Raw genomic sequence first — 16,746 nt, forward strand, 5'->3', positions numbered from 1 at the left:
GGAGCCTGTGCTCCGCAACGGGAGAGGTCACAACAGTGAGAGGCCCACGTACCACAAAAAAAAAAAAAAAAAGAAAGAAGAAATGCTGCCAATGAAAACAGCTTTCTTTCGAGTGTAAGATAGCCCTGAAATTTAGAGATCTTAAAATGCAGTGGGCAAACCTCATCTTAAAAATCAGTAAAATAGGACTTCCCTGGTGGCACAGTGGTTAAGAATCCGCCTGCCAATGCAGGGGACACGGGTTCGATCCCTGGTCCGGGAAGATCCCACATGCCGCGGAGCAACTAAGCCCGTGCGCCACAACTACTGAACCTGTGTTCTAGAGCCGGGAACCTAGCTACTGAGCCTGCGTGCCTTGAGCCCAGACTCTGCAACAAAGAGAAGCCACTGCAACAAAGAGTAGCCCCCACTCACCACAACTAGAGAAAGCCTGTGCGCAGCAACGAAGACCCTACGTGGCCAAAAATAAACAAATAAATAAGTAAATAAATTTATTTTAAAAAATCAGTAAAATACAGTGTATATGAAAGTGCTTTGCCACATAAGCCTCAGGAGTCGTATTTAATCCTTATTGTATGAGTCAGGGGGAGTGAAACAGAGTTATAAGAAAATACCAGTGGGCAGCACAGGCCGAGCTGAGTATTGGTTCTAGAAGGTCAGCTCTCAGTGGCTCAGGCTCCTTGCTTCGCTTAGTTTTCCAGATGGGCACCGATGTCCCTAGTCAGGGAATTCTGCGTTCTTCTGTGTTCATGTGTGGATTTCCCTCTGTGTTCGATTTTGTGGGTTTAGAGCTTGCAGGTGCTTGACAACCTTTGGTCAATGGCACTATTTTTAAGAAGGAAGGCTGCAGTGGAGTCCGAGCCCCCTCGTGGCAAAGCAGGTTCCAGCAGTGCTCATTCTCAGATAGACTTGTGTTATTGGAAAGGAATTCATTCCTGCTTTGCACTTGACGTGCTGACTCCTTTAGGCTTCTCTGCTCTTCACTAAAGAAGAGCATTTTATGTTCAAGAATGTGTTTCACTCACATAAGAGTTTGGTTAGTTTTTGCTTTCTTCAGGTACTGTGATCTCATTTAAGAAAAATGGTGGCATCGTTCCTTAACTTGTCTCCATGCCTCCTTGCTTGGTGCCTCTGAACATGTAATTAGCCGTTGGTGGGGATTTTAAGGAAAAGTTTATTTCTGACTTTACTGTGATAATCATTTCACAATATATATGTATATGAAATTATCATGTCGCACACCTTAAACTTACACCGTGTTATATGTTAGTTATATCTCAAAGCAGGAGAGACAGAAGAAAAGTGTATTTCTTAGTAAAACGCTGGTAGGTAAGACTTAACAATTTGCTCTAACAAAAAAAGGTTCAAACTAGCCCTAGTTGAATAAGGTGCTTTCCAGATAACTAAATCTTTGCTGAAAGTAAGCAGAGAGAATCTTTCTGGTCTAGACAGGGGTTGCAGACTTTTTCTGTCAGTGGCTCACAGGCAGTATCTATTACAATTTCTACCCCCCCCCCCCCCCCCGAAACAGCCCTTTAAAGATGCAAAAATCATCCTTAGCTGCCCCCGCCCTCGCAAGCAAAAAGTGGTCACAGGCTGTAGTTTTCAGGTTCCTTATTGTGACAGGAGCTCCTTGGAGAAGTGGCTGATTCTAAAGCCGGAGGAGGGAAAATATAAGAGGAGCCTGGAGCTTCCCATAGCATCAGAGAGTGAGGAAGTATAGGAGGAAAAAAGTAAAGGATGGGGCATGTCTGAAGGACCCAGGAGTCAACTTGAAACAGCTCCCAGGGGCCAAAGCTCGAACAATTTGAGCCACAAAGAAATGAGAATAATGGATTGTAACCCAAAGAATAAAATAAGTATCTTATGAGTTCATAACTTTGTAAATGACTGAATAAATAAGTGTGGGAGGAGGGACAAATCTTCCTTACAGAAGCGTACCAAGTAGTAAATGTAGAAGGAATAAGGGAAATAGAAGAATCACCACTAGAACATCACAGTGTTCATTGCTGCAGGGAAGACGCACGACTCCGGTGAAAACTATGGTGTAAAGCTTCCCGGAGACCCGGGGTGTGTGAAGAGCCTCGGAGTGTATCCCTGGGTATCAGTTACTGTAGCCCTTTTAACCTGTGTCTACACATCCTGGGACACTCCTCCCTCCGGGAAGTACAGCTTAATTCCCTTACCCGTGCGTGTTCCCTGGACTTTGTGACCCTCTTCTGAAGAGAGGCGTATGCGAAGGGAAAAGGGTAACTTCACTGTGGTCAAACCTGGCAGAAACCCCCTGGGCCAAGGGATCCAGTTTCACGTCACTGGTAATGATTGTGCCAACATCACATGCCCCAGATACGATGTCATGAGAAGGACCTGTCACCACGTGGTGTTCTAGATTCTTCCCAGATATCTGTAACCTCAGTCCAGTCATGAGAAAACATCAGGCAACCCCATCTGAGGGACATTCTACAAAATAACTGACCAGTCCTCTTCAGGAGTGTTGGAGCTATGAAACACGGACAGAGAGACATCAGGGATCAGAGGAGACTAAGTGGACATGATGAGTAAATGCAACATTGGTGGCCTGGATTGAATCCTGGGAAAGAAAAACGGTGTTGATGGAAAAACTGGTAAAATCCAAATAAAGTCAGAAGTTCAATTAGTGTTGATAGTATTGTACCAGTGTTACTGTTTTAGCTTTGATAAGTACACTATGTAACATGCTAATGTTAGTGGAAGCGAGGTGAAGGGTATATGAGGACTGTCTGCACTGTCTCTGCGACTCTTCTGTAAATCTGAAGTTGTTTCAAAATCAGAAGTTTTTAAGATTTTTTTTTTTGATTTGTACCAATTTTAAAGTCTTTATTGAATTTGTTACAATATTGCTTCTGGTCTCGAGGCATGCGGGATCTTAGCTCCCTGACTAGGGATTGAACCCACACCCCCTGCATTGGAAGGTGAAGTCTTAACCACTGGACCGCCAGGGAAGTCCCCAAATCAGAAGTTTTTTTAAAAAAACCCTCTAACTTCTTATCCTGGGTTGGTCATCAGCTTTATCTTGAGCATTTGAGCATTATTTTATTAACTCTTGGTCCCGTTTGTATCTGGCAGAAAATATATTGATTCACTTACTAAAGTTGATTTTGGAATGCGCATGTTAATATTGTTTATTTCTCTTTCCAGGGGAGGCACCTGCTGCAGAAATTTCCTCATCTTTTGTGATCCTGTCTGTGTGCAGTTTAATGATATTAATAGTGTTAATTGTAAATTGTGTATCCTGCTGTAAGGACCCAGAAATAGACTTTAAGGTGAGCACAGGTGGTAGGAACATTTAAAGTCATCCTCTGATACATTTACCAATAGAACGGCTGTATATCACAGTCCCTTGGGTGCAGGAGTTGGCAAATTTTTTTCTGTGGGGGCCAGATAGTAAATATTAAAGTTAAATAAAGAGCTATTGTAAATAGTAAATACTGTGGGCCATACAGTCTCTGTCATGGCTACTCAGCTCTCAGCTCGGCCATTGTAGCCACGTGAGCCACAGACAGCATGGGAACAGGTGGTCACCGCTGTGTGCCAGTGAAATCTCGTGTACAGAGTAAAGTAGGTGGTCTGGATTTGGCTCACTGGCTGCAGGTGCTGGCCCTGCCTCAGAGCATCATTGACAGTAGCCACTTGCCTGTTTTAATTTAAGTTTTGTCAAGTGAGGAATAAGGAATGATGATTGAATTCACTTGCTATAAGGCCTGTAAGGAGAAGCAGGCTGGTTTTGATTTTTTTCCAAACTATGTGCTGGTGAATTTGTGGTTGTTGAGATCATTGAGGCCAGTGTGTTTTGTGTGTGAGGAAGAGCATCTTTCAGTTTACCTCGAGCCCTGAGTTCCCTAAGGAGGAGAAAAGAAGGGTGCCAGTTGTAAAGCTTGCCCAGGGTGGAGGGTGGAGGTGGGGGAGGTGATAATATAGAAGGATTGTTGTCGTAGCTGCTGAGGATGGGTGGAGTCTGCCAGAAACCAGCTGGGATATCCCCTCTAGAACTTACCGCTGGCATGTGTTAGGGCTCAGTGAAGACTTATTAAAAAGGAGTACATAAAAGAAGGGGAAAAAAAGGACTGTGCACATGCAGAGGAAATGGTCTTTAATATAGAGCTTTACCAACTGGACTAGGGCTGTCCCAGGAGTCCTGAGGACTGTGGTTCAAATCAGGGGAAAACCTTTTTCGTGGATGTGTGGACCTTATTTCTCGAGCCTCACACCTGTTTCTGTCGTGTGTTCCCTTTACCTTGGGTCTGGTGGCAGCTCTGAGGAGAGAAGATGTGCTGTCCCTTTGGCTGGACACCAGTGTTATACACACACAGGATGGAGGCTGGAGGACTGGGGTGGGCATCTGGGGGGAAAGACTCATGAGCACAGGTCATTTTCTTTAGAAGATTTCACCCCAGACATGGAGGACGTGAGCGCCTAGGCCCTTGGATCAGTGCAGACACTTCTGTGGGAACCCAGCGACTGCGCCGCACGGGGCCACAGAGGTGGGCAGAGAATCCGTGTCCCTTGACTGTCAGTCTTGCTGAGGGACTTTGCACAGACCCCTGGCCCTTTGGGGACGAAGATGAAGCCTGATCAGTGTTTCTGAAAATGAAAGCCAGTTTCTCTCTCACATCACGATACCTCATTCTTGCCTCGAATTGTTCTAACCCCCCTGACGCTTAGTGTGGACACAGGGCATTTATGATGACTCAGATTCAGGGAGGGTGTGTTTTTATCGGGCTTCCCCAGGTGATTCTGATGCAGGCGGCTCAGGGACCACACCGTACAGAGGATCCTCTCCAGCTTCCAGACTGTAACTGAAGAAGAGTGTCACCATCTATCATTCGTGGGTTTCCTTTAGACTTAGAAGTGTGGCGTTTCAGAACTAAATGGTCCCTGGGAAGTCATTTACAGGCCAAGAAGCTGCAGTCTTTTACAAGTGACCTGGTCTTCGCTCACGGCCCCGTTGTTGTTGTTATTGTTGTTATACTGTTGTTGTTGTTATTTTTATTGTTGTTGTACTGTATTACATCTGTGAATCTTTAGAATCCTCTGCTGCCTAATGGTATATCCTGCCGCTGCCAAGGTTAGGAGTGATGGATGAAGTCTTTTTTTAATGAGAGAACCTTTAGGAATGTCTGAAGGGGAAATTGGACAAAGCTGTTGTGTTTAGAGGTGACCTCACAGATTGAAGTGTCCTGCTCTCCCCTCCCCCGATACAAATAGTGATAGTGTCCTAATGCGTTTGACAACGTGTATGACATACATAAGAATATGTCCTCTTGCATGCATGTGAGAGCATAAATGTTGTATCAGAGAAATCCACCCTTGCAACCTTCAGCTTCTCCCTTGCATGGGGGCGGGTGGGGTAGAGGGAGGTCATAGAAAAGGGAGCTGTGTAGACGAGTGAAAACAGTCTCGTTCAGCTTCTGTCATGGCTCCTGGTGGGGTAATGCTCATTAATTATCTGAATGAAAGACCTTGATAATCATCTGTATCTACGTTAAATTAACATGGACACCAAGGTAGGCCCAGCTCACTGGAATGATGATAGGAAGAGTCAGGATAGCTTTCTGCTGGACAGAGTCACTTAAAAGGTTTCCACAGCGTTATTGGTGCAGCCTCAATATTAAAGTTGCCATCTTTAGAAAGCTGGATGTTCTTAGAATGTTTATTGCACTTACGTGATACAGAGTTTAGTACCGACCTTCCTGGTTCAGATCTTGATAGTTTTGTTACCCAGTTTAATAATTTATCCATTATTACTCTTTCCAGAGAAATAGGACTCGCTTAAAAATATCTTTTCTGAGTCTTTTAACTATCTTTATTTTGATTGAAATCACACAGCAACTAGAAGTACATATACAATTGAAAAATAAATGTTTTGATTCAATATGCAGAGAGATTTGTGAAAGTGAATAATAGTAATAAAAAGAATACATTAAACTATAGTAACTTAAACATAAAATTTTGAAACGGGAAGATTATTTCCCTTTTAAGTTCCAGGGTCATTTTAGAAAACTTTGCATTTAACTTCAAGTTATCAGTTTAAAAATTACATAAAATATGTATAATTTATTTTCAGATCTTATTTATTCTGCTATTTTGAGTTGGAGAACACAATTACATATGCTTTTTACCTGAAGTCAGCACAAATTGGAAAAAAAAATTATGGCAGTGTGTTCCAAATGAGTGAATAAATGTTCATATCTTCAATGTTAGCAGATGTTTTTGGTATTTACTCTCAAGCTGATTTATATTAGATATAACATTGCTCGTCCTTTATTTTAGGAATTTGAAGATAATTTTGATGATGAGATTGATTTCACACCACCAGCAGAAGATACTCCCTCTGTTCAATCCCCAGCAGAAGTTTTCACACTTTCAGTACCAAATATTTCACTACCAGCTCCATCACAATTCCAGCCTTCTGTAGGTAAGACCTTCCATCCTGATGTCATGTTTCCATGAATAATTTCTGAGAAGTGAGAAAGGGAGCCTTACTACTAATCATAAAAAAATTGGACTGCCTGTCTCCTCTGCTTGCTAATTTTTCTTCCTTCTGCTCTCTGGTGAAGCTGAATTCTAGTGGTCAGGCCCATTGCATTCCTGCAAAAGCTGAGTCCTTTCCTTTTGGACCTTGGCTCTGGCATAAGAGTAAATTGGTCTCCTCGATTCTTCAAAATGGAATACTCTGACAGAGGCTCCTGGCCTCTGTGTTGGTAGGCAGGCTTCTCTGCCAGTTCTCAACACTGCCTGTCTGGCTGAGTAGGACACTGCTGTTTTCTACTGGGATGTCCTGCGTTTGGGGAGGAGGGGTAATTTGGATATTACTTTTCATGCTAAGATAGAAGATAGAGGTTTGACTAGATGTTAATTAATTTCTTATTATAAAATAGAGTATCACTAGTGGTTCAATAATTAGGGATTTCTAATACTGCTGAGAAGGTTCTTTAAGTCTTTGTAGGTACCAAGCCTGCCTTGGTACTGCACACACAGTGGTGTATGTTTAGGGCAGTATAAACTGAACAGTTGATTAATATTGCTATAGGCTATATTTTAAAAAAAGCTAGCTAAAACATGACACAGCTGGTGTGTTTCATATAAAATATTTATATGTGGTGTGAGGTAATGATCCAGGTTAATTCTACAGGTGGATGACTAGTTGTCCCAGCAACAAGTTCTGAGGAGATGGTCCTTCCCGCCTTGAATTGTCTTGGCACCCTTGTTGAAAATCAGTTGACCATATTCGTTTAGGTTAATTTCTGGACTTTCAGTTGTATTCCATTGATCTATATGTCTATCCTTATGCCAGTACCACACTGTTTTGATTATTGTAGCATTGTAGTAATATTTGAAATTGGGAAATATGTGTCTTCCAACTTTTTTTTTTTTCTAGATTGTTTTGGCTATTCTGAGTCCCTTGCAATTCTATATGCATTTTAGGATCAGTTTTTCCATTTCTGCAAGACAGGCCACTGGAATTTGTATGTGTGTGTGTGTGTGTGTGTGTGTGTGTGTGTGTGTGTGTGTGTGTGGGCGTGTGTGCACCCATGCATGCATATCATTTGATTCCCTTCTCATTCCCTTTTGTGTATATTTTTTATATTTTTAAAAAGTGATTATAATGGGATTACAATTACCTTAAATTTATAACAACTGAGTTTGAATTTATAACAACTGAATTTATATTCACCAACATATAAAACCTGTTCCTTCCCTTTATGTTGACACACATTACAGCTTTATACATTGTGTGCCCATTAACATAGATTTATTGTTGACCCTTGAACAACGAGGGGGTTAAGGGTGCTGACCCACACCCCACACAACCATGCACCCCCAGCCCTGCACACAGTCGAAAATCTGTGTATAACTTTATAGTGGGCCTTCTGTATCCATGTTTCTGCATCCAACTGTGAATTGTGTAGTGCTATAGTATTTATTGAAAAAAATCTACATTTAAGTGGACCTGTGCAGTTCAAACCTGTGTTGCTCAAGGGTCAACTATACAATTTTTTAATGTGTTTGTCTTTTAAGTCATATAATAAATAAAAAAGGAGCTACACACAAAAATACAGTAATACTGGCTTTTATTTTACCTATGTAGTTACCAGAAATCTTTATTTCCTCATATGACTTCTAGTTACTCTTTAATGTCCTTTTATTTTAGCCTGAAGGACTCCCTTCAGCATTTCTTATAGGGCAGGTGTACTGGCAGCAAACTCCCTAAACTCGTTTATCTGAGAATGTCTTAATTTCTCCTTCATTTTTAGAGGACAGTTTTGCTAGGTATAGAATTCTTCGTTGATGGTACTGTTCTTTAGCACTTTATATGTGCCATCCCACTGCTTTCTGGCCTCCATGGTTTCTAATGAGACATGGAATTGTTATTCTTATTGAAGATCCCTTGAATGTGATGACTTGTTCTCTCTTGCTGCTTTCAAAATTCTCTATCTTTGGTTTTTGATAGTTTGATTATAATGTGTCTTGGTGTGGATCTCTGAGTTTATCTTACTTGGACTTTGTTGAACTTCTTAGATGTATAGATTCATGTTTCTCATAGATTTGAGATATTTTTTTACCATTATATCTTCAAGTATTCTTTCTGCTTCCTTTTCTCCCTCATCCTCTGGGGCTCTCATTATATGTATGTTGGTCCACTTGATGGTATCCCATAAGTCCCTTAGACTTCATTCATTAATGTTTTCATTCTTTTTTCTTCCTCCTCCTCAGATCGGATAATTTCATTTGACCTCCCTTCAGGCTTACTGATTATTCTGTCTGCTCAAATCTGTTGTTGAAACCCTCTTGTGATTTTTTTTTTTTTTTTTGGTTATTGCACTTTCAGCTCCAAAATTCTATTTGGCTCCTTTTAATAATTTCTATCACTTTATTGGTCTTCTCTATTTATTGGGATATCATTCTCTCAGTTTCCTTTGGTTGTTTGTCTGTGGTTTCCTTTAGCCCTTTCAGCGTGTTTAAGACAGTTGATTTAAGGTCTTGTCCAGTAAGGCCAATGTCTGTTTTCTCAGGGACACTTTCTTTTAAATATCTTTTGTATCAGTGCATGTAGCATTCTTTATTGTTTTTTATTTGGTTTGTAATTTTTTGTTGAAAACTGGACATTTTGAATAATAAAAAAAAAAGAAGAAAATAGAAAGGAAACAAATGACAGATGCTGTCTAGGTCCTGGCAGACTGGCTCTGTGTTGGGGCAGGTCCTCAGCCTGGCCACTGACAGCTCTGCCTTAGCCTTCACTTCCTGCTTTGCTGAGCATGAGACTTGCCAGAGGTGAAGCCTCTGTTCTTCTTGGGCCTCTTCTGAGTGTGTGTGCTTCCCTGGGCATGCAAGTGGCTCTCTAAGTTTCCCTGTTTGTGTAATAATAGCTTTTTTTAAAAAGCCCATATCCCCCCAAACCCCCCAAATTTCACTGGGCTTTTCTGCTAAAGCTCCAGCCTGTCTGTTATTGCCTCAGTTGGGATTTTTTATTTGCCCCGGGCAGCAGCGCCTTGTCCACTTGGCTTTTGTTGTTTCTGAGGCACGTGAAGCCTCTTCATCCTGATAGAGCCCAAGTTAGGTGGAACAAGGGGCACCACTGCAGCAGGCCTTCCGGGAAACCCCAGTCAGGTCAAAAAGAAGCACAGTTTCTGGGGAAGAAGGTCACTGTGCTCCCTCTGGAACCAGCACCCACTCTGGCACATGGGTCATCTTTTTTTTTTTTTTTTTTTAATTTATTTATTTATTTTTGGCTGTGTTGGCTCTTCATTTCTGTGCGAGGCTTTCTCCAGTTGCGGCAAGTGGGGGCCACTCCTCATCGCGGTGCACGGGCCTCTCACTATCGCGGCCTCTCTTGTTGCAGAGCACAGGCTCCAGACACGCAGGCTCAGTAATTATGGCTCACGGGGCTAGTTGCTCCACGGTATGTGGGATCTTCCCAGACCAGGGTTCAAACCCGTGTCCCCTGCATTGGCAGGCAGATTCTCAACCACTGCGCCACTAGGGAAGCCCCACATGGGTCATCTTTAAGATGTGCTGCAAGAGAGGTAGGACATGAGTAAATTAAAGGCCACAAAGCAAGTCTGCCTGTTTCAGTGGCCTTCCTTCTGGTTCTCTTTGGTTGCTATAAACCTTTTCCACCCTCCAGAGTTCTGATAAGGTTGATGCTTACAGTTTTTTTGACAAGATTTTCAGTGTTTCTAGGGAGGGACAGCCCCGGAGGTCCCTACTTCGCCATAAAAGGAAGGACTGAGTAAAGGCCAGTGAGGTGGTGGTGACTGGTGGTGACTGGTGGTTATAGTAGGGTAGTTGGTCAGAGGATTCCGTGCAAGAGCTTAAAGTCAGGGCAGGATATTCATTCACAAATACTGTCAGTTTTAAAATTTGAGACCGTTTTGGCATTATTAGTTTGAGAGAGATGTTTTATGTATTTATTTCTACCTTTATTATCACAAACATTAAATTTATGTTAGTGTTTGTACTTTATAGGTTATATATTAATATTTATTTCAGTTAAATACTTATCTTTAGTTTTCAATGTTCTTTTTCCTACAGAAGGTTTGAAGTCTCAAGTTGCCCGCCACAGTCTAAATTATATACAGGAAATTGGAAATGGCTGGTTTGGAAAGGTAAAGTTTGTTCGCTTTCATTTTTTCCCCTCCTACTTATACTGTTTAGAATTTAAAGCTAATTAAGACTTGTGTTACGTGACATTCCACATACTGTCTACACACTATGGTCCCAATTGAATTTCTCCATTGGCCCCTGAAACCATGTGGAAGTGTGAGCGTCAGCATTCCTGGGTGTGTGAGTTTTTCCAAGAAGGTCTTTTATTTCTATATCAGAGACTTTTCTAGTTGTTGGCAGACAACGGTAAAAAGGGAAAAAAGATGGGAATTTTAGAAGCTTTTTGTCCTCCTCAAATTATTTGTTTCTTCTTTCTTCTCCCCCTTCCCTTATGACACTTAAACCACTTTATAATAGATGGGTAGCATGGTTATAATGAAAACCATTGTGAAGAACTGTTGTGTTTCTCGTAGCCTGTCAAGTGACCTATAATAACACACTTTGTTGATCTTTTTACCACAGAAGGAATGATCTTTTTTATAACAACTGTTTCTATGATGGAGCAATCATTCTTTGTAAAAGGGTGTAACTGAGTGATCATTGCATCATAAGTAGGGCGGCCACGACCAGAAGATGTATTTGCTCTGTAGTCAACCATCTCATGCTTCTGTCTTTCCGATAAGAGTTGTTTGTCGTGTATCTTTCATGTCGTCCAAACTTTATTAGTTACCGGATCTTCTAAGCCATTTAGCAAAACCTATTATGTGTCAGACGTTGTTCTTGGTGCTGGGAGTATGATGTGGAGAAAGATGGTAAAGTCCTGGCCTGTGGAGTCCTGGGAATGTAGCAGCAAACAGCTGGAACCCTTGCCCTGACAAAGCTGAAATTTCTAGTTGGGGCTGGGGGGTGATCAGACAGTAAACAGTCAATGGTAGGAGACAGGCTCAGAGAGGGGTAGGGGAGCCAGGGGACATGAGGTATTTCCTGCATTTAGAGACTTTGACTTTTCCTCAGAGGGGGCTAGGAAGGTGCTCCAGGATCTGGGGATGAGTGACATCACCTGGCTTACAGGTTGAGAGGATCGCCATGTTGTAGAGGGCCACGGGGAAGCAGGGAAATTGGTAAGAAGGCTGCCGCAATTGTCTAGGGAGAGTTGCAGGCAGGCTTGGACCTGGATGATAGCATGGAGAGGTCGAGGTTCCAACAGGAAGCACACAGGACTTGGGATGGAGCAGATACGGAGTCTGGAGAGGGAAAGAAGTTAAGGATGACGGCTTATGGCCCGATTGGCAAGAAGCATGGAGTTGCTGTGATCTGAGATGGGAAAGACTAGGGAGAAGCAGATGTGGAGGAGGAAGATGGGTTCACTTTTGGATACATCAGGGGTGAGATGGCTCTCAGATGTGCAAATGGAGATACCATGTAGGCAGCTGGAAATGCAAATTGAGAGTTCAAGACAGAGATATAAACTTGGGAGAACTCAGTATAGAGGTGGTACTTGAGGCTAGATGACATCACCGAGAATGCTAACACAGAGGAGAGGGGGAGGCACAAGGACCGAGCCCTGAGGCCCTGCAGCGGGGAGGTCAGCACAGTCAGGGAGACCCTGTGAGGGAGACAGAGAGTCAGCCAGTGAGTAGGAGAGGGCACAGGAGAGAGGAGCATTATTCTGAAGGTCTGAGGAGGAGCTCCAGAAGATGAATTGCAGTAGATGCTGTGGACACACTGAGCAAGATGAAGGCTGGGAGAATTAGGACCCAGCAGCATGCAGTCCATGGTATCCTCAGAAGATTCAGTGCTTGTGACCTCAAAAGGGCCATGTCACATCCTCACGTGTGGTGGGTTCCAGGGAGAAACTGGAGATAGCACATTTAGACAACTCTGTTGAGTTTTAATCTAAAAGGGAACAGAGAAATGATGAGCTGTTTGGGCCCGTCCAAGGGCCAAGGGAAGGTTTTTTGATTGTTTTTTTTTTTATAGTATATGCTGCTATTTTAGCGTGTTTATCTGGGAGGGGGACTGATACTGTGGGAGGGGGTGTAAGCATAGGAGGGATCCACAGCATTATTGTAGGACTTGGTCTTAGGCACAGGGACAGTTTCTCTCCTGAAATGGGAGCAGAAACAGGATGTGTACACAGGTGCAGGTGGATTTGGTGTTCAAATGAGCAGGTTCACTTTTGATCATTTTACTCAGTAAATAGGAGGCCCGTTTGAAATGCAGGCGTGAAAAGATGTACGTGAAGTTTGAGCAGGAGGAGAATGTGGGAAAGTATATCAACTGGGGAAATGGGGGTGGTGGTGAGCAGCGCTGAGGACCCTCACAGATTTAAAGTGAGACCACTCATCATGGCTTTTTTCTACTTGTGATGCTTTTTATTGTAGGCAAGTAGATGGATTTAAGCAGCACCGAGGCTTGGCTGAGCTAATAGACCTCAGTGAGAGGGCACGGGGGTGATGGGAGTGAAGGGTCGTGGGCTCTAAGCTGTCAGGGAGGAGAGCGGGGCCTGCAGTCAGGGCAGGAGGGTGGAATCATTAGTGGATTGGGGGGCAAGTTGTGCACTTGTTGGATTAGACTGTTGAAGTAAGTGAGCTGGAAATCGAAGGACGGGTAGAGAAGAAGTTAAAATTCAAGGTTTTGGCCATAACATAATTACTAGCTAGGTCTAGACCCCTGGGAGTGTTTGCTGAGATGGGCTCATAGGAAAGATGAGCGGGAGTGAGGTCAGAGAACTGAGAGGTCCCGGTGTTGAGTGAATAGTCCCTGCATACGTTGCCCTCCAAGGATGACAACAGTGCTGGCTACAGAGAGAGAGAGACAGTGAGCCAGATCATTGCCTGGTCCCCTAGTTATTCTCCCCTCTTTGCAAATCAGCACCATGGACGTGTTAGGCTTGTTATATCTGTGCAAACTCGTTATTTGAAACAGAGAATATGGCTTGGTTAATTATCAGAGTTTCCTGTTCTATGCATTTTTCTGCCCTTATATTCCTAATATAACATTAAATTCTGTTCAGGTTCTTATTCTCTATTTTCAGGGCATTAAAATTAATCTATTTTATAAAAATATAAAAAACCTATTTTAAAAGGAAGCCTTTTAGTTTTGACCATTCTCAAATTAGGTAAAAATCTTTACTTCATCATCATTTTCATCTTAAATATTGTATTTTGGAGTGCCTTTGTATTGTCCTATATTAATACTTAATATATCGCTTGTAGCTTGTTCTTATTTTCATTTGCATTTTGTGTTCTGTTAATTTCAGTGGAGTGTTTTTCCCCTGTGTTTTGACTGAAGCTTTAGTACAAGATAAAGGCCTGGAATAACTGGCATGCCATGGATTTTTAAAGCTATAACGCAATGATAGTTTGTACACTGGCTGTCAGTTTATTTTGTCCTATGTGAAGTAGACATAACAAAATAACACAACTCAGTTGAAGTGTTTTTGAGAAATATTCGGGTTATATTTGAACCAAACTAATAAATTACTCTTCTGTAATGTCATTGGCAATTTCTGTTAAAGTATAAAACATTTTTAAGTAAATAGAAAAGAAGTACATATAAATATATGAATGTTGTAAACATCTGATGACTGTTTTAAAACTTAAGGAAAATATTTTAGCTTTCCAAGCTTTTCGTGAGGTAGAATTTAAAATAATAGAAAGCCATCTGACTGTTGCTTAATTTGTTTTCCTGTATTCCATTTCCTGGTAAGTGTAACATACTTCTTTATCATGTTGATGGAAGTGAAGTGAAAAACTATTCTTTGGTTTTAGGTGCTCCTTGGAGAGATCTACACGGGCACTAGTGTAGTGAGAGTAATAGTGAAGGAGTTAAAAGCAAGTGCAAGCCCAAAGGAACACGATACTTTTTTGAAAAATGGAGAACCATACTAGTAAGTAAACCGTAATGAATGTTTTGTAAACGTGGTCTGTGGTCTGTTGAAAATCAGGTGTTTAAAACGCCTTTGGGATTTCTGCTTGTAAAATACAAAATTTAAATAAGATCCAGAGTCTCATAGCATAAGACCCAAAATGTCCAGGTTTCAGCTGAAATCACTGATCTTTCCAAGAACCAAGAGAACTCAGCTAAGTAAGAAAAGACAACAGATGGTGGGAATGTAATTTGGTGCAGTCACTATGGAAAACAGTATGGAGATTCCTCAAAAAACTAAACGTAGAGTTGCCAAATGGTCCAGCAATCCCACTCCTGGGTGGGTCCAGCAATCCTACCCCCAGACAAAACTCTAATTTCAAAGAGATACATGCATCCCTCTGTTCATAGCAGCACTATTCACAATAGCCAAGACATAGAAACAACCTAAATGTCCATCGACAGAGAAATGGATAAAGAAGATGTGGTACATTATATATAATGGAATACTACTCAGCCATAAAAAAGAATGAAATAATGCCATTTGCAGCAACATGGATGAACCTAGAGATTATCAAACTAAGTGAAGTAAGTCACACAGAGAAAGACAAGTATCATATGATATCACTTATATGTGGAAGCTAAAATATGACACAAATGAACTTGTTTACAAAACAGAAACAGACTCACAGATATAGAGAATAGGCCTGTGGTTACCAAGTGGAAGGGGGGCCAGGGTAGTGATAGACTGGGAGTTTGGGATTAGCAGATGCACACTGTTGTATATAGAATGGATGAACAACAAGGTCCTACTGTTACAGCACAGGGAACTATATTCAGTATCCTGTGATAAACCATAATGTAAAAGAATATGAAAAAGAATGCATTTACAACTGAATCACTTTGCTGTACAGTACAAATTAGCACAACATTGTAAATCAACTATACTTCAATAAAATAAACACACAAAAAAATAGAAAAGACAACAGATACCAACACCAAGATGACAGAGATGTTAGGATTATCTGACAAGGATTTTAAAGCAGCTGTTGTAAAAATGCTTCAATGAGCAATAAATTTTAGTACCCTGGGACTTCCCTGGTGGCATAGTTGTTAAGAATCCGCCTGCCAGTGCAGGGGACACGGGTTTGAGCCCTGGTCTGGGAAGATCCCACATGCCATGGAGCAACTAAGCCTATGTGCCACAACTACTGAAGCCCACATGCCTAGAGCCTGTGCTCTGCAACAAGAGAAGCCACCGCAGTGAGAAGCCCATGCACTGCAACAAAGAGTAGCCCCCGTTCGCCGCAACTAGAGAAAGCCTGTGTGCAGCAATGAAGACCCAACATAGCCAAAAATAAAATAAATAAATAAATTTATATTTAAAAAAATTATAGTACCCTTGAAACAAATGAAGAAAACAAAGTTTCAGCAAAGACATAGACTACATAAGGAAGACCAAAGCGGACACTTTAGAACTGAAAAATATAATAATCAAAGTAAAAACTCAGTGGATGAGTTCAACAGCAGAATGGAGAGGACAGAGGAAAAAATCAGTGAAGTTGAAGATAAAACAAGAAATATCACCCAGTTCAAACAACAGAAAGAAAATATGCTTAAAAAAATGAAAAGTGCCTCAGGGACTTGGGGGACTTGAACAAAAGATCAAGACATCCCAGATTGAAAGGAGATAGAAAGTGGATAGAAAAAGTATTTGAAGAAATATTAACTGGAAAATGTTCCACATTTTGAAAAGACAAACCTACAGATTCATAAGTTGATCAAATCTCAAACAGGATAAACCCAAAGAAATTCATGCCAACACACATCATAATCAAACTTCTGAAAATGAAAGACAAAAAAATCTCAAAAGCCGGGAGAAAGAAACACCACCTCACTTGTAGGGGGGTTACATTGAAAAGAGGACACGTCTCAAATCAATAACCTAAGCTCATACTTCAAAGGACCACAAACAGAGGAGCAAATGAACTCAAAGCAAACAGAAGGAGTAGATATTAAAGATAAGAGCAGAGGTCGATAAAATTGAAAACAGTAGATAAAAATCATTGAAACATAAAGTTGGCTCTTTGGAAAGATAATAAAATTGACAATCCTCTAACAAGACTGACAGAGAATAAAAGAGAAGACACAGATTTCTAATATCAGGAATGAAAGAGACCCTACAGACATGAAAAGGATAATAAGGGACAAACAGCTCTACGTATATATATATTTGACAACTTAGATGAAATGAACCAATTACTCAAAAAGCACAAACCACCACGACTCACC

At 41.5% G+C, this 16,746-nt stretch overlaps 1 protein-coding gene across 4 annotated transcripts in view; it reads left to right on the forward strand.

Moving 5' to 3' along the window:
* The window catches only part of LMTK2 (lemur tyrosine kinase 2), a 173,914-nt gene that overhangs the window by 115,830 nt on the left and 41,338 nt on the right, over window positions 1-16,746 (forward strand). For 3 of the 4 annotated variants that reach the window (XM_019930678.3, XM_019930676.3, XM_019930677.3), the window contains 4 exons: window positions 3,178-3,302; window positions 6,310-6,454; window positions 10,573-10,646; window positions 14,358-14,476. In XM_019930678.3, coding sequence (XP_019786237.1) covers window positions 3,237-3,302; window positions 6,310-6,454; window positions 10,573-10,646; window positions 14,358-14,476 — 404 coding nt within the window. In that variant the 5' untranslated portion in view covers window positions 3,178-3,236. Of the gene's footprint in view, window positions 1-3,177; window positions 3,303-6,309; window positions 6,455-10,572; window positions 10,647-14,357; window positions 14,477-16,746 lie in introns of those variants that run through there. The other variant, XM_073791889.1, reaches the window with a different exon arrangement.

This window comes from Tursiops truncatus, chromosome 15 (assembly GCF_011762595.2).
Source record: "Tursiops truncatus isolate mTurTru1 chromosome 15, mTurTru1.mat.Y, whole genome shotgun sequence".
Taxonomy (NCBI): domain Eukaryota; kingdom Metazoa; phylum Chordata; class Mammalia; order Artiodactyla; family Delphinidae; genus Tursiops; species Tursiops truncatus.